General features: G+C 47.8%; 5 protein-coding genes and 1 non-coding gene across 6 annotated transcripts; 3 read left to right on the plus strand and 3 right to left on the minus strand.

Moving 5' to 3' along the window:
- Positions 1-1,400: 1,400 nt before the first annotated feature.
- Positions 1,401-1,749, minus strand: EV420DRAFT_1276436 (uncharacterized protein; the record flags this gene model as incomplete). Its single annotated transcript, XM_060467959.1, has 2 exons — positions 1,401-1,481; positions 1,543-1,749. Coding segments are annotated over 2 exons (288 nt in total), but the record flags the coding sequence as incomplete, so codon positions are not given.
- A 3,413-nt stretch (positions 1,750-5,162) lies between these two features.
- On the plus strand, positions 5,163-6,849 carry EV420DRAFT_893882 (uncharacterized protein). The gene is made up of 2 exons (XM_060483907.1): positions 5,163-5,254; positions 5,311-6,849. Exon 2 carries the CDS (start codon positions 5,323-5,325, stop codon positions 6,823-6,825), a length of 1,503 nt encoding a protein of 500 aa, XP_060325898.1. The 5' UTR covers positions 5,163-5,254; positions 5,311-5,322; the 3' UTR covers positions 6,826-6,849.
- Positions 6,850-8,008: 1,159 nt separating this feature from the next.
- EV420DRAFT_1276540 (uncharacterized protein) lies at positions 8,009-8,674 on the minus strand (the record flags this gene model as incomplete). The annotated part of the gene is made up of 2 exons (XM_060467965.1): positions 8,009-8,493; positions 8,560-8,674. The coding sequence occupies 2 exons, from the start codon at positions 8,672-8,674 to the stop codon at positions 8,009-8,011; spliced, it is 600 nt and encodes a 199-aa protein (XP_060325899.1).
- Positions 8,675-10,253: 1,579 nt separating this feature from the next.
- Positions 10,254-10,327, plus strand: EV420DRAFT_t228. Its single transcript has one exon. It is a non-coding gene; the product is annotated as a tRNA-Val (tRNA).
- A 2,206-nt stretch (positions 10,328-12,533) lies between these two features.
- On the plus strand, positions 12,534-13,546 carry EV420DRAFT_1647985 (uncharacterized protein; the record flags this gene model as incomplete). The annotated part of the gene is made up of 3 exons (XM_060478100.1): positions 12,534-12,722; positions 12,770-13,112; positions 13,440-13,546. The coding sequence occupies 3 exons, from the start codon at positions 12,534-12,536 to the stop codon at positions 13,544-13,546; spliced, it is 639 nt and encodes a 212-aa protein (XP_060325900.1).
- Positions 13,547-13,637: 91 nt separating this feature from the next.
- On the minus strand, positions 13,638-14,943 carry EV420DRAFT_1622474 (alpha/beta-hydrolase; the record flags this gene model as incomplete). Its single annotated transcript, XM_060475813.1, has 11 exons — positions 13,638-13,676; positions 13,733-13,860; positions 13,913-13,956; positions 14,006-14,024; positions 14,071-14,125; positions 14,174-14,366; positions 14,414-14,447; positions 14,497-14,573; positions 14,625-14,707; positions 14,758-14,852; positions 14,910-14,943. 11 exons carry the CDS (start codon positions 14,941-14,943, stop codon positions 13,638-13,640), a joined length of 801 nt encoding a protein of 266 aa, XP_060325901.1.
- Between the last annotated feature and the right edge of the window lie 2,166 nt (positions 14,944-17,109).

A 17,109-nucleotide genomic window follows, 5' to 3' on the forward strand; every position in this document is an offset into this window, starting at 1 on the left:
GTACACTATGAGTGTAGGCATAGCAGTGAACCGTATGGTCTGCCGCACTTTAACTAGGTTGAATAAGCATGACTCATCTGGAAAATCTGAGATGAAGTTTTTACCATCGTTCGAAGGTGAACAAAGACATACTACAGTCGCCTCTGAAGTAACCCATACTTGTATTAACCCATACTCTGCTGTAACCCATAGGTTTTGCTGTCCACCGACCTCGTTCGCAGGTAAAATGAGTCCATAACCCATAACTTTGCTGTAACCCATAACCCATAGCTCTTTTCTGAAAATCCCTCTGTATAGTCACATACTCGCCCAATAATTTAGGTCAATTGGCTTAGTTGTTAGCATGTAATGTCGAATTTTGGGTGTTGTGGGTTCGAACCTTGTTATTCGCATTGTTTTTGGGCAAGCGCGGACTGGTGCGCGCGGAGAAATGTGATTTACGGCTCGATTCTTGCCGCTCCCTCGACTCCCACGGCCGTGCCTGACCCTATTGCCAATGTCGAGAAGGATGTTGAGGTGATGACAGTGCGGAGCGAGGAGGAAGCTGAATAGATGAGTGATGCTGATGTGAATCAATGTCAGTGTATCGATCCGCTTCCCTCCTGTAAAGAGGCTCTGAAGGCTGTTACAACCCTTCAACAATATGTTAGCAACTTGCATGACCCTTATATTCATCAGCTTGAAAGAATTACAGCTTCAACAGGTCGGGAGAGGCTCATTCATTGAAGGATACTGAAATTAAAATGTGTTTTACTTCAAACTAGGTCTAGAATACGATTTATGTGTAGTAGAGGCCTTTGAAACCCTTCAGAGACACCCTACAATGACCTCTGCTAGAACCCATACTCTGTAGTAACCCATAGCCCCAGGTGTCCACCGAGGGGTATGGGTTATTACAGAGGCGACTGTACTCCTTGCCACTATACATAAGATTTTTCTACGGCTCTTCGCGTTTCAATGATTTCGTGTGAGCGGTCCAGGTTTGACATTCTATTACATGCTGCAGGTCGAGTATGAGATTCTCTTGAGAGTGGGAACCCAAACAAGAAGCCAACCTTCTTGAGTTGTTGCAAGTAGGAACATCGTCGCTGGATGTAAGATTCCTTTTCACCTTCCGGTAGGGATAGGTAGTGGGCTTTCATCTGCTCAAAATCGCGTCGGAGAAATATTGTATGCTCGCCGGTTGTTCGTTCTCGTCCTTACAAAGATGTCAGTAATGACAAACTCGCAAATGGAGAAGACCCGCGCACTCTTCTTCATCCTGGTGGGAATAAGAAATAGGATACGGGATGCAAGAAAATAATCTTTGCTATTCTCGTTCTTTGGGAAGACCGCAGCGTCAGAGATGATCCTCATGTCATGAAAATTAATGCTACCACAATAATTCACGAGGCTGTCTCTTACTGATTTTTGGTGCAGGCACCACAGGTCCGAACACGAAAAAGAAAGTCAATCTTGCGGATCCCGGTTCTGGAGCAAAACTGTGGGGTATAAGTTAGACCGCCACCAACTTGGTTGAGTATAATAACCGCAGAGACGAACGTGACAAGTTGAATCGAAAGCAAGATTCGCCCATGCAGGCTCTGATAATTCAGGAGGTGGTCCGGGTAGTTTGGGTATGTCTGAACGAGCGGCGCGCCATGCAATTTCGGACGATCGGCTCATCAAAACCGAGCGAAACTGCAAGTTTGTACGAGAGAGACGAAGTAGATCGAAAGGGTGCAGCAGTTTGAATATCTTAAAAATCAAAGCTAGATAATGTACTCCCTAGCGAAAAGATCATGTATGTCCTCACCTCAAGCCATAGCTCCAAAGGAAGATTCATAAGGCTCTTTGTGCTCGAGTCTGCCCGTGATATCTTACCCAGGCAACGGTTTGCATTGTCCATGTCGACTTTGACACGCTTAGGTGTCATACTGTCGGTTCGAGGATGTTCTGACGACTTAAAGGATGTAGTTGAGAAGGAAGGGAATGATGTCGTCAGGCACGTGCATATGTCCGTTTTTGGGCATCACCACCGCACGTTAGCACGCAATCGACGATAATTACATAATATCACACAGGCAGTACGGAGGATCAAAAAAATAATCTCCAGAAATATCAGTTGGATTGCCGAGAGCTCCTTCAAGATATAAAAAGCTTGGGTTGATATTAATGTTGGCGACCGGACCATTGCACTCCAGGAAGGTCTGCTTATTCAAGAATGACAGTGAAGACCTCAAAAATTTTGTGGAAGGACGCTCGTCTGATGATCGTTGTACTGCGCTTTAATTCTCTCTAATTAACCTGCACAGGAAAAGCGGATATCATTACCGGTGATCAGTAGGCAAAGCCGGGGATCCATGGGAAATTCCTAGGAAGATAGAAAAACGACAAGTCACGTAGGTTTGTTTAAGGAAAACATCCCATTCAGTCTCTGAGGAACTGGACAAAATGAAAGGGGCGGTTCTTCATCCTCGGGCTGTCCTGAGATGCAAGTGTCGGCCTACGACTTCCCGCATAAGTTATGTAGTTCTAGGCCTGCGCACGAAAAGCAAGGTACGTCACATTGTGATAGAGAACAATCCAACGCTTCTACTGTACCCTGGCAGCGCATGGACGCGAAGAGATGTATGAGGTATCCGGAGTTGTTCGGTGAAATCTCGTAGTAATAAGCGCGTTGAACATATTATGAACTATTTCGTTGCCTATAGACCCGATTTTTCGGACATACTGATTGCGGCATAGAAACAAAGAAGCTGAGGACTACGGGTAATCGCGAGGCTAGCGACGTGGACCTTTCTTCTCAAGTCGTCCACTTGGAAAGAGCTCCTAGATACCCGATCCTTCAATCAGGAAAGGAGGGATCAAGATCGAAGACATTGAAACAATCAGCTAGACCGGATACTAGATGGTCAATGGCATACCGGAGCAGACGTCGCCGTACAGCAGAACGTGAACGCAAAAATGACCTAATGAAATGGGGTGCTTCCCGACTAGCTGTAAGGGCTACTCGCAAATTTACGAAAGCAGCAGATTTGGAAAGGTTCTAGTAGTTGATGATGATCTTTGAGTAAGTGAGGACGATCATTATTAGTCCCACAACTCCCGGAGTTATAGGAAGCGATACCAAGTGCGATCGTTCGCAGTCATAGCTGACACCGTGTGAGGGTGCAAGTGGCATGGTCGTGCACACTGACATTTCAAGCCATATGGTATACCAACTGAACTCGTTCTTCGTCTCCAAACAAATTTGACAGAGATTTCGGGCTGTTTAAAAAAGGCAACCCGCCGATTGTGTTGACTGTAGGAGTAAGACGTTCCAGGGCGCCGTAAGAGAACTAGACCGACGACTTCGCTCCTGTCAAACACTGGCTTTACTTTTGAGCATTGCAATGGGTTTCATCTGGCTACTTTGGGAGCAATGCAGAAGAGAAGATATCGTAGGTGATCTTAGACGAGGGGGTTTGGTAGGGGCGCACAAGATATCGAAGAGGAAGGGCATGAACAATAGCACCACAAGAACACCGGGGGGCCACGGAAGCACAACGTGTATAGGAAGGAAGAAACCCGTGGGGTCCCAGAGCAAAAGGCCCACTTCGATTTCGAGATGCGCCAAAACGATGCGTTGGCTACGGAAAGACTCGTAGACGACCCCCCGTTGATCCGATAAGGAGAGATGTGAGGTGCACGAAGCAAATCTTCACGAACAGAAAGCGACCCCTGTGGATGTGTGTTTCGTTAGGCGAGAACATACCCTAAGAGGTGAAAGAAAGCTTACATCGAAGTCCGGTTGCATGCTCTGCGTCGTTTAAGCGTCGAACGTCATGTCCACCGCAGAGGAGCCCAGCCTGTGTACGCAAGGTTCCTTCAAAGGACCAACAATACGAAGGGAAGAGATACGTACGACAACTGAGGAGAAGTCATCAAAATCCGTCAACCCCTCGACCGCTTCAAGTTCGAATAACTTCGAATACTATCTGATAGCGCCTTGTCGGCGTAGCCTCCCGCATTTATGCATGGCTGACAGTAATCTTCGATCGAATGCTGGTGTGGGTGCTGGTTACAGACCTAGTAACCAGGTTCGCGAAGCGCGTATTTCTTAAGAAAGACGCGCCCTTTCCGAAAGAGCAGCCGGCATTCCAAATTTACGCCGCCTTCGAAGTCCACGCCCTTCTTGCTGGAGTTCTGCGTCAAGTGTAATTAATTTGCCGCCGCTAGAGTGGGTGGTCGTCGCCGGAGCCACGGATTCCGTCGAAGATGTTATATCCTTTGAGCCTGAGGAGGGTGAGGACACAAATAGTGCTTATTCCTTCCGTCCGACATGGATAGCGAGCAGCAGTGGCATGAGTCTCGGTTACGACAGAGAGCTAACATGGCTGGGGCGTTCGGAGCTGCGGCGGCGGTGAACAAGAAAGTTAAAACTGTGCTGTGCGAGCGTAGAACTTCTTGGAAGCACTAATTACATGTCATCAACGACACGTCTAGGGCCCATGAACCTGTTCAAGTAACATTAACCCAACAGTCCATTGAAGGGCATAACCCGGTACGGACAGTATTCAGTGCCAAAATGAGAGACGATTGATTATCTCACAGGCTTGGACCCTCTTCTGTCGGCAGACTTCTGCCGGGATTCATGAACTACACCTTTTGAAGGATCATACTGTTATCTCCTCCGTTCACCATGATTCATTACAGAACAATGATCAGAGTAAGGTGGTGATGAGACGGGTTCAGCAAGGCGTGACGAAGGCACGGTTCGGAACAGCATTATGGAAGACTGAAGTCCCAAAGGAAATGACGAGAATTACGAGCCATTGTTCAAAGCGCCACCACCATCTAATCCAGGCAATGAATATTGAACGTGAACCCTTTCCGTGATAAAGTAAATCAAGTCCTATATAGACAGAAACGTAAGACTGCAGTGAAAGTACGCCGCGAAAGCTCAGGAAAGCTTACCAAAAAATTAATCAAGGACGGGGGTTAAGGGAACGAACAGAATTTTGATGAAGGTGGAAGAAAAGAATGCTAAGATGGAAAGTTGAAGCTAAAAATGCACTTCCGCTTTGTGCTAGCAGAACCCAGGCCATGCACTTGGCGTTCCGTAAGTCGTGGAGAGAGGAGGGGTCGGCAAAGTCCGGATTTCGGACATTCGGTAGACCGGACCGAAAGCCGAATTCAATCGCTATCATCGACGACCTTGATCAAAACCAATCTTGGCAGAATTTATTGAACTGAATACAAGTATTGACAGGAGTACCGCATCCGTAAATTTGTAAGAAATTTCCCCAGCTTGTTGCCACTAACAATATTGAAATACTTTGCATGTAGCTTAGTGCGTAGATGACTGAAGCCTTACGTGCAGATACTGCATCCAACCGCGACGTCTTCGTATCCTCACTCATCCACAATGAAGAGCCCTTATCGGACTCCGATAAAATATGGATTAAACAGGACATCACCATCTTTGAACGCGATATCTCACTGATCAACGACAAAATCGCTTCACTGATCAGTCAAAGAGATATATTGCGGCAACGTCTAGCCAGATACAAATCTGTTCTTTCACCTATCCGCCGCCTTCCGCGAGACATCATGATAGACATTTTCTCTCAGACCATTCATCCATCAGCGAGCAGTCTAGATGTTCGTCAGGGTCTCTGGCCGTTGTGCCACGTCTCGTCATCTTGGCGCGAAATCCTATTGAGCACTCCCTACTTGTGGTCTACCGTCATTTTGGCTCCCCCGTACATGTCTCGGCACTCGAAGGCCATCCTCGCAGAACACCTCCTTCGTTCCCAGAGCCACCCTCTGAGGGTGACAATCATACAGGAGAAGAACCCGACTAACATAGGCATTAAGCTCTGTGATATGATACTTGGGGAATCCAACCGCTGGCTTTCGGCAAACCTGAATTTGGAATTTGCCTATCTTCCGTGCCTTGATTCTCTATACGGACACTTGCCGTTATTGGAGGATATGCACCTTACGGTCTTTCATGATAATACAGAGACACAGTATACCGGCCGTGATGCACTCTCTATTACACCTTCTCTCCGCTGGGCATGTCTACCGTTTACGATTCATCTCACACCGGAGAATGGAAGCCGCCTCACTCATTTGTGCTGCACCATCGGAAATCTTGAAGACATCCAGTACATCTTTCGAGCACCCTCTCTACTCGAATGCAAATTAATACGTGATAATACCACCAAAGCTTATGACGGCCCCCTCATCCATAACAATACCATCCAAGCCTTGTGGGTGGACAGCATAGACATCTTAAACATCCTCACCCTTCCAGCACTGACGAAACTGATCATCCGATTCGTAACCGATAACGAGGCATTTCCACCCCTAATCGACTTCCTCAGCAGATCATCATGTACCCTCCTAGAACTCGGCGTAGAACCCAAACTGGGGAAACACATCTCCCGTCTCGCCGCACATACCCAGAGTGTTCGCCGATATACCGTCTATCTCTACGACGATTTTATCAGCAGGGACGCTCTCATCGCGTTAGGACAGCTTGATCAGGCAGACGTCCTTCCCTCGCTAGATCAACTCAACATCCACTTCCACCGCTTCTTTGTACGTTTCTGGAGCTCAGTCCATACAAGGGTTATCCGTGAAATTGCTCATCAGCGCTTCCTGAACACGACGGCTAACCAACGGCCGCGCACGCCTATCATATTTCGTTGCAGTCATGAAATGGTGGACCTAGTCGAAAGTCTGCATACTTGGGGTCTTTCTGAACTTCAAAATACAGGAGTAATGGAAGTAGAACCCGCATCGAAGGTACCCTACTGGATGAAGCCGCATTGGATGGACGATAACAATGAATAGCAGTCCCGTGGTGGCGTCAAGGAAGTCTCGGGGTGTAACGGAGGGGCTTATAAAATGAACTGACGTGACGCACTTGAGGACTGTCGATGCAGAAAGCCACATGTTAAAATGTGGATGGACAATTCGAGGGAAAGCGAAGTCCAAAGCAACGGACCCCCGTCGTAGGAATCAGCGGCTCGCCGGGATTCACAGTCGAATCCTAATGTCATCAGCGCTTTCACTGTGGGGCATGCTTTTCTTTGAGTCGCCGCCAACCGGTCCTCACGCTCCGTATCGCCAAGTCGACGACTTCTGTATGTCAAAGGTCAAAATTCTCACTTCATAACGGTGTCATTATTATGCCGCCTACATTTAACGAGTCTTCAGGCTTCAGTTGCTATCCTGTATTTTTTTTTTTACCGAGTCGACAGGATTTTTCAAATCGGCCAATTGTTCTGATCGGTGTATAAAATACGCGTCGCTACCAATCCTCATTATTTTCTTACTACAAAATCTGGGCGTGATTGCGCGGATAGCGCGACGATCAACTTCAAACCCCAGCTGCGTTGACTGGCTGCATCGAAGCAACTAGTGCTGCGTCCGGTCGTGATGACTTCACTTATTACGCGTTCCGCAGATACTTGTCGCACTGAAATCATGGAACAACAACGCGGTTTACGCCATCGGCGACTGAGAAATGAAATCACTGATCTACAGCAAACTCATAATCGTTATATGTAACGGAGAGAAATGTGTGCCCCCGCAAAACAACGGGAATCCATAATTGAAATCATCTTCGAAGTCGGTAGAGCGCCTCGAGGCAGCAACTGTCGAATCTGAAGACGTATTACGAGTCTTCTCACCGGTGAATTCAATCTACGAAATCGCCAAAGCAACGTAAAACTGTCAAACGTCGGAGCCCTGGTGTCCTGAATTGAGTGAAGATCCGTTGGGAGGCGAATGGTACGTCTTCTAAAGTAACAATGTGACGCGATGTAGAATGGATATAGATTTCCTCTGATTGAGAATACAGCTAAATGGTATACTTGAAAGAATACAACAACAAAAACGCACGTATACAACTCGTGTCCGAGATGGAATGAAACCAAGAAAATTCCGATCCATCCAAAATGTACGTCCCAAGCAAAGGGGATTACGACGTCACAGAGCCTGATTCCACTGGCAAGGTACCCGATGTCAGAAGTTAGTATACCGCCACCCGACCGATGACCCCCCACCCCATCCCCGCACTTTCCTCCCATTCCTCTTTCAATCCCACTCCAAATCCGACCCCCAAAATAACGGCCGGTCCTGGGAGCCTAGGCTTCCATGCCCAGTCTTTGGGATGGTAGGGGGTCGCCCCCACTTGTGGATCGTAGGAGTCTCGCTCGTCGTAGGGACTAGGTGAGACGGGAAGAGCAGGACAGGAAACGTGCCCTGAGAGAACGACGTTATAGGCGCGCAAAGAATATGGAATCCAGACAGTGGGTGAAGGAGCGCGACGCCGACGTTTTGCCTGAGAAGACGGCGAGGAGCGCGTGGGAGGCGTGGGAGAAGGCGTTCCCGACGAGCGTGCCGCCGCCAAAGCCGGTAAAGAAGCATTAACTGGTTTCAGAATGCAGCGTTTGACATGCCGATTCAAGTTGGACGCAACACCAAAGCGTCGTCCGCACGTTTCACATTGATATGCTATATTTTTTAGAAGTGCGAGTCAATATTTCTATCTATAAAAAAACAAAACGACATGATTTTCACCTTTCTCTCCTGTATGCACCAAAAGATGTTTCTTTAACGTACTCGGCCTGTCAAAGCGCTTATGGCACATTGTACACGCATGCTTTCGTTCCCTGCCGTCGTGAGGACCGTCCATTGCGAGTACAAAGCGAGAAACTTTTAAAAAGCGGTAGTGGGGATACCGGTCGCCAGGTCGAGGCATATAACTTATATAAGGGCGCCCCAGGGAAGACTCTAGCTACGCCACTTGCCATCGATAATGTGCCTCGTGTCTGTGATCGTCGACACGCCACATCATGCAGGAAGAACGTCGGAGTTGCGGCGGAGTAGCCCAATGATCCCATCCTTCTGGCCCCTTCTTTCAGAGATCACCTCAATTAGTTACCATGCGGTTCCGTGAAAAAGGTCCTTTTCGATTTCTCTAGAGTTCACGCGTAGGAGTTGAGTTACTGGGGGCTGCGAACGTTCTGTTCTGTTCTTTCTTTCTCTGCCTTGTTTTACCGGCCTGCCTGCCTCCAGTGTACGTGTAACGGCCATTTTGATGCCAAAGGGGGAAGTCGGGTATTCGATACGTACTACGGTTCGAAATTTTGTATACTCAGGTATGATGTACCGTGTCCATTCCGTCGACTCGGACACTCACGAAAAAGGTCAAAGGTTCGTCAAAATCTGCGTCCTATCACAAAAATTTATTTCTAAGTCTCTCTAGCGAGCTTTGCAACCTAGCGTCGATATACGTACAATCTTCAGCCGTGAAAGCTACCTCAAAATCTTCGCATAGTCTGAGCATTCCTTTAACGGTCACTCCGTCCGAATCGTCTCTCGGGAATTTCTCTCATCGCACCCGTCCAGATTCGCGGCAGGATCTTCCCACTATGGTGATGCAATGCTCGGTCTCTAAAACCTACGTGGATCGGATACAAACGGAGAAGCCAACATTCGCCTTACGCGGGAGATGTTTGAATGGCTGCCCATCAATTTGTGTACTACCGCGACCTTCTTGAAGTTCTTCTCTTCGAAACACCCTTCACATGACAGAATGGCGTATTCCAAATTCTCATTGGAGCGATAACTCGTATTTCAGTGACAACTGCTCTCAGGATGATTGGTAGATAAAGGTTCGAGTACTTTCGAGACTCCACTGGGTTCCACAGGACGTCGACGATAGGTGGATATCACCTAGCTCCCTGTGGGAACTCTGCAATATACGGGCGGTGGATCATTCTCAGATTTGAAAAAACAATCAACACTTCGCATTCCCACTCCTTCCTTCGTAGACTGCAATTACATGTACACTGCGCTTCGATATCTATCCCAGCAGGGTCGGTCTTGACTCTTATCGTTTCAGCTTTCTAGGCAGCGCTGAGGCCAGGAACACAATGACCTCGGACATATCAATCTCGCTTCTCTTTTTTTCTTTCTTCTAGATCCTTTGCCATGGCAAAAGTTTCACTTCTGATCTCATTGATGATGCGCAAGCTATCATGATTTTTTAGCGCCTCGAACGCGTACATCAAATTCTGTATCTCACCGAACCCCGTACTACTTGCGTGAGCGGAGCTTATACGAAGCGTAAAATGACCGAGGCTTCCCACCAAAAGCACTACTTGTCGACAATGGGGCGCCGTACCCGATATTCTCCAAATTCAGAGAATTGAGAGTTTTCTGCAGCTGATATTACTGTGAAATTTTATAGTACCTCAAGTGTTACTAATGGGTCGATGGCGTAGCTGGTTATCGCATCTGTCTAACACACAGAAGGTCCTCAGTTCGAACCTGGGTCGACTCATATGACCAGATGGGAATATTATATCCCTTTTTGTTACTACAGAAATTAGAATTTGGTCAATTCTAGGGCTGCGCACGAAATCTCCAGGAGGGGTAAAATACCGTTTTATACCGACCCATCCCCAAGGCGGGTGTTTTGATACGGTATTTTACCGTTACTTACCTGTCACGTGCAAAAACCACATGACTGACGCGCCGCAATTGCAGATTTTTTCTAAAACTCCCATCGTCGTGTTTTTATACATTTCTTGATAGAATGGAATGCCATTTATATATAAAGATCACTCATTTGTGAACTTACCTTGGAAATCAAAATGTACATCTAATAATATGGAATTATTTTGCTCAACCACCTATCACATGGCAGGTAAGTTACCTCGACGAAAAACCCTCCAGGGAGGGGAGGTAAAATACCAGTAACTAACTGGTAACTTACCGGTCCGAAACCCCGGTGTATCAAAACCTAGGGTTTCGTGCGCAACCCTAGTCAATTCTGTCCAAGTAGGGCTAAGCCTAAGACTCAGTTGAGCCTTGATTAGGGCTACGCACGAAACCTCCACCGGGGTGCAAGGTATTTCACTAAACTCCAACGAGGGGGGTGGGTAAGTTACCCAGTGACTAACCAGTAGCATACCGGTCGAAACCCCGGTGTACTAGGTTTCGTGTGCAATCCTAGGACTCTTGACCATTGCCCACAAAACCTCCAGGGTGTTACTTACTCTTTACCCACCCCTCCTCGGGAGCTGTTTTGATAATCACCTGATGGGCGCGCAGCAATTGCGATTTCTTTTTTAGAATTTTGTCTTCGCGTTTTTGGATATATCCATGACCTAGTGAGCACATGTAGGGAATAAGCATTTAAAATAGAGTACACATGCAACAGTCATAAGTTATTCTGCGGTACATGATAAAAATCCGGACTGTCCTTTTAACCTACCAGTCCGAAACTCCATTGCCCTATTCCCTAATTTCCAAGGTCCAAGTTGAGCCTAGCTATCAATTATCGTAGATCGGACAAGTACTAGATAATGTGTAATCTAGCTTCTCTGCACTGTCTTTTAGTTTGTGGGACGACAAAAAATCATTCAAAACTTAGAAATAACCACTCGGTTATTGTCAATTGAAGCCGAAGCGTTGAATTGTCTCGTTAAAATCTCGGGTAAAGTATACTACGCGTCTGAACACCCTTGTTCTCAGGCCGGCAAGCTCAAGACCGAAGCCCATTTTGTAGAAGAAGACGAGGACTTGGACCTTGCTGCCAAAAAAAGGGTAGTTAGAGAGAAACCAACAAGAAGCGAATGAAGAGGACAGAGGAGATTCGAAGCGCCTCAAGCTTAACGAGCAACATTGCTGCGGTAGCAGGCGGTTTCTGACCAAAAATTCAGGAGAGTGGAGTTGAATATTTCACGAGAGACAGCTCGGAAGATGTGGGAGAGAAGGCAAGTTTTCTTGGACGGATCGACGTGAATGGATGAATGAGTCAGCGAATAATCTTGCCTCCGTAAATCGGGGGTGTCGAGGACAAAGCTAGGGGCTAAAAGCTGGGCATCATAAGGACAAACTGGCCGTAGGGAAGGATGGCATTTTGACGACGGCCCTTGAGTACCGGCCGAGGCAGCATTCCAGGGTTGGGCTACAGCTTTCGACTGTTCAAATGTTCGTGACGACCTATTATCCACGGACCGGTGTTTTCTGCACGCAGCTGCATTGTAGCATTGCACAAGTAGGATATACACCTCATTCACGAAAGTGGCGGAATGCTGAGCCGCAGCGAGAGAAACGCTGTTGAACCTAATATAGTGAGACAATGAGCATCTGCGACATTTCACGAGACGTACTGATAGTCCAGTTAGATCCTTGGACTCGGAACTCAAGATAAGAAAGGCTGCGGGGGAGGGAAGAACAAGAGCAGGAGGGGGACCATTGAGCCTTCCGAAAAATACGGATCTAATGCGCAGAAGGAAGGATCCTTGGTCTCAGACAAGGATTTTCTGGACAAGATCCGGTCTTTTCCAAATCTGCTATAGAGATCTGTCGGCGAGCAGGAAGGTTATCTGCGAGATTCCATATTGCCAAATTCGCAACTGTGTGGGGATCCAAGATCAGTGTCTGTTTTTGAACGGTCTACTTTAAGCAAACCTTTTTCAGAAAATGCGAGTGCTAAAAAAGAGCGGTCGTCACACTTTTATCTGCAGCACCCAGCCAGTATGGAAGCGCCTATCCAGAACCTCGAGAACACCGACGTCCTCGTCGGCCCTCCACAGCTGCGTATCCGGCTCTTTTGGTTCACGACCAACAGCCCCATCAACACCAGCTTTATAAAGGTTGTGCATCACCTCGCCGTCGAGGTTGCTAAAGAATACGCACGCGACGTTGGGAACCTGAAGCAAACAAGGGTGCGTTGTACCGCTCGCCGGCACTATATCTAACCCCCCCCCTTCAGGATGACTTGGCCGCCGTCTTGAAGGCCTCGCATGCTCAATGGGACGTCATCATAGGCTGTCAGATCTTTCCAATGATCCAGGCGGACATTGTACCACCCAGCAGGCCCATTATCCCTCAAAAGCGCCCGGCGGACCCACAGTCCCAAAATTCAGTGGTCGAGAGAACCAGGATTGCGACCGATGGCAGCCCAGGGATCATTTTCTTGACGACCATCTCGGTACCGGCCTCACAGGTCGGGCCCCCCCGATATGAACCTGCAGTTAAGGGCTATGGCCCAACGAGTGGGAGAAGCAGCGCGAGATGCCGGCGTGCAGAATCGCACTCCCATGATCAAAATGCAGGTAATTTTCAAAAATGACTGAAACTGTCAAAGTCCCCTCCGTGTACGAATAGGTCTGAGTGGAGTGACATGTACTTGTAGGAATACGTTTGTACTATATTAACCTGTGAATGAATCAAGTTCTTGTAAAGAATGGTTTCTGGAATCGACTTTACAACATCGTTAGGGCTTCAATTTTCTCATCCACGGCATTCATGCATTGAATATGATGCCCCCGACATGTCCATTACCGTCATTCAACGTGGAAGATTTCCCCATGGAAGAAACGCTGCTGACAACATCTCTTGCTAGGGGCATAGATGACACCAGAGACTGACGACTGTACTAGATGCGGCCTCGTCGTACCATACCAAACGAAAATCACCGTATGAAGTCAGTCGTGGACAGGGTTCATTACTTCAGAGAGAGTCATCTCCGGAAGCCATCGTCGTCTAGTCTTGCGACGTTCACGAGCAATGAGAACATCTCGAAGACTCCGCGCTGACACATCCAGGAAGACCAGAAGCATGTATTAACGGTGCTCCATTTATATACAAAACGGTGTGGTCGCCAAAATCCCGAAATACTAAGACAAGGGTGAGCTCACACAGTATTGGTCTGAGGTACAGATTGTATACATACGGTCATATGCGCTGCATTAACGCCTTCACTGGGCACTGATGCGGAGCATCTAGGGTCCTCACCGTCAGCTGAACATTGCTTGGTCGAGTTCCCTTCGGGAGGATCTTCCGTTTGCCAGTATTCTACGCCTGTAACGGGCGTGAGCAAACCAAAGAAAAGTGATTGACACAAGAGACGCGCCATGATGATGGTAGCCGAGGGAAGTCGGGATCATCGTTGGAACTCTGGAATATATCAGAATAGGGGAAGAGCTATGAAGGCGTGGCATGGTACCCATCATTTCCGTGAACGACTAGAAGACTTTCAGAAATAGTATATACAGAAGGAACATAACCCACCTCTGAATGCGTTTCTACCAAACTCGCTATTGAAGTAGTCGGCAAATTCCTTATTCTAAGTAGATAAATGCGTTATCCAGCGAAATAAAAGCCAACGACCTACTCCCGTCCTAGGCGCGCCATAAGAATATGTCCGTGTCCTCAGAGAAGGAAAGTTTCTTCGAAGACAAATGGCAGCTAGCGTCGCCAGAGATCCTCCGAGGGAGTGGCCTGTCGTAACTATATTCTTCAAATCCGGGTATAGAAACAACTGTTCCTTGATCACTGATATGATTTGTACCACGATAGAGTTCCACCTGCAAGAACGTAAGATAACGCCCTGGAAAGATCAAGCTGAACGTACCCGACGAGGAACCCGCTATGCACCCGCACACCGCCTACCGACTTTGGATGGGTGTCTTTGTCGCAAACACAAAGGCGACTCACTTGGAGCTTCGACACCAGGTGTGATCAGCGGGACGAGAACGATTGCTGAGTCGACCAGGATGTCAATGATGGATGCGCTGTCATTTCGTCAAATCCTCAGCCCATCGATTCTTATCAACAGGATCGACCTTCCACGGAGAGCAAGCACCAGCTCTTTCCTGTCGCCGTCGCGAGCAATGAAGCCTTGGATATCTGAAACAGAGTTGGATATCTAGGATATCCTCAGGTCCATTAGGCGTTACTCAAGAGGATCCCTCGAACCTCCGTTACGAGGTTACGGCCGTTCGGTCTTGGACAAAAGGGCGTGTAGGCCGACGATGCATATTTGAAGTAAAATATGAGATCTTGAAGGATATCTAGTCCATCCGGCGCGTCAATAGAGGGATAAATGAAAGAAAAAAGGCGGTACATACCAGGAGAAATGCCATGGAGGTCCTTGATAGACATGTTACGGAGCAAAAGTGGTCGTTCATCGCGGTCAGGTGAAGAGAGCGGAAGGAGGAAATGATGACGCAGTTCGATGCCCTTTTTTAGAAGAACTCTTGTACCAAATGACGGATGCCGAGATCCCGGACTTTCTCCAGGACACTCGTACAAGTACTTCTTTCCGATTCTAATTTCTGGCATTTTAGAATTCCCTCTTTAGATACATATATAGCTAGTGAACCAGCTTCCTGTCCAATATTCATCAATCTCTATGTACCCATTATCCCAATCTAAGCCCTTTTCCTCGAGTGCATCAAGTCCTTCGATTTCTAGTTGATCAACGACTTCAGAGCCGTCAACACGATCTATCTGCAAATGGGATAGTCCTGTCACGTTCAAAACTGCTGCCCGCTCTTCATCAAAGCGTTGACGGACGACGTCAATGACACCTTTCGCATATCGTCTTGTCCAGTAAGCATCAATACGGACACAGAGCCTCAACTGCTTCATCGCGGGAAGGGTTTCAGGCAGGGTTAACGAGTCCAGCGGAGGTAAGGTACCGTCGTTGTGGTAGAGCACAACCAAAGAGCTGACGTTCTTCGTGAAGGCTGTAAGATGGTGAATCTTTTGGACCGACTCCGGGGAAAGGTATAGATGCTCGATGGAGCAGGCCGACCGCGCCAGAAAATCTTGAAGCAAATGCACGTCTTCACGCTCGTTTGCAATGTGTTGCAGATGACAGCCGAAGTCTCTCAGCGACGGTGCGGTAAGAGCATCCAGTATCCTCACATCATTGACTGATAGGTACTGGAGTTGTTCCATTTTAACAGGTAAAATTTTTCCAGAATCCGGATGTCTATCTGCGTCATCATAAAACAAGATATGAACATCGGTGAGTGTTTGAATCTGGGCGATGTATCGAATGTCCGCCAAATGATGCAGTGTCCCCGAAAAATGCGTGAAGAAGCAAGCATTCAAAGGCAACTTGGAAACTTCCAGTGGTTCAAGCTCTGCACACCGAAGAGACGGAGCCGAAGACAATGCATCCGTGCTGAAGTACGCTTTACCCCTGGCGTGAACGTACAGCTCTTCCAGCAATGGAATATTTCCTGATACAGAGGAAAGCTTCTCCAGGTCTTTCAATGGTGCATAAATGTCCACCATTTTCCAGAGCGCGGATTTTTGAATGACCATATCGAGAACACCACCCTCATTCGCGTTGACCTCGGTCGTTAGTGCTATCCACAACGGAAACTCTGCCGAGTGGCAAAAATGGTGGGTGAGGATGTCCACAGAGTGCCGCGTGTATGGTGCTTCCAGGATGACAACAGACCATAAGATGGGCGAGGAAAGTACAATTTCCCGCCACCATCCGCAGACTTGCCCTAGAGGCCACACGCCCTTTGTGACATCGAGGCTGTTCTTTGGACGATGCGCAGCCCAGCGATATATCTCCACAAGAATGTCCCTGGGGAGACGAAGGACAGGCGATAGTAATGACTTGCGCCTAGAAAGTGAATGCTCCATTCGCTCTTTTCGGCGCTTCAGTAGAGCTATTTGGGTCTCCAGATTGGAGAGCTCCTGCTCATATGCAGCAATGTCCGTTTCAATCCAAGATACATCAACATCCAGTAATGGCCTCCTTTTACGAAGAATCGACGTTATCATCTATTCGCGTTGAGATTCGTCGTCTTCAAGTAGCCGCGGTGGAACGGAATCAGATAGCAGCGCCATATCATGGGGTTCCTCCAACCTAATGGAACTGAACTGTGAATGGTAAGTCATTGGGTTCTCTGGTTTGAGAGCAGCTGTATGGTACTCACACTTCGAATTACAGCGTAACAAAGTTATCGGTAAAGGCTGAGACTCACCAAAAGGGGGGAGCATGCACACGGCACCGGGAAATTCCGCCTTTGTCTGTCTTGTTTCGGAGAAACACCGTTCAGCCCTTCTGACTGCACCATGAATGCTGGCGTAGGCTCTGCTGGATAGCCTAGACTAGGCCGGGTGCTTTTGAAACACTGTGTCTTCATATTTTACACCAGTGGAATTAGTGCCATGAATGGACTACTGTCGATGTCGACTCAACCTCCTCTGTGGTTCTGATCTGTGGATGAACTTACCCATTCTCGTTGGGATGCAATAAGCTTATGGAAGGTTACCTCTTGTCTCCGTCGCACACACAGA

This window comes from Desarmillaria tabescens (genome assembly GCF_030435595.1).
Source record: "Desarmillaria tabescens strain CCBAS 213 chromosome Unknown EV420scaffold_46, whole genome shotgun sequence".
In the NCBI taxonomy this organism is placed as follows: domain Eukaryota; kingdom Fungi; phylum Basidiomycota; class Agaricomycetes; order Agaricales; family Physalacriaceae; genus Desarmillaria; species Desarmillaria tabescens.

Coding starts and splice junctions, on each gene's coding strand:
- EV420DRAFT_893882 (XM_060483907.1), top strand. CDS start 5,323: ATGACTGAAGCCTTACGTGCAGATACTGCATCCAACCGCGACGTCTTC.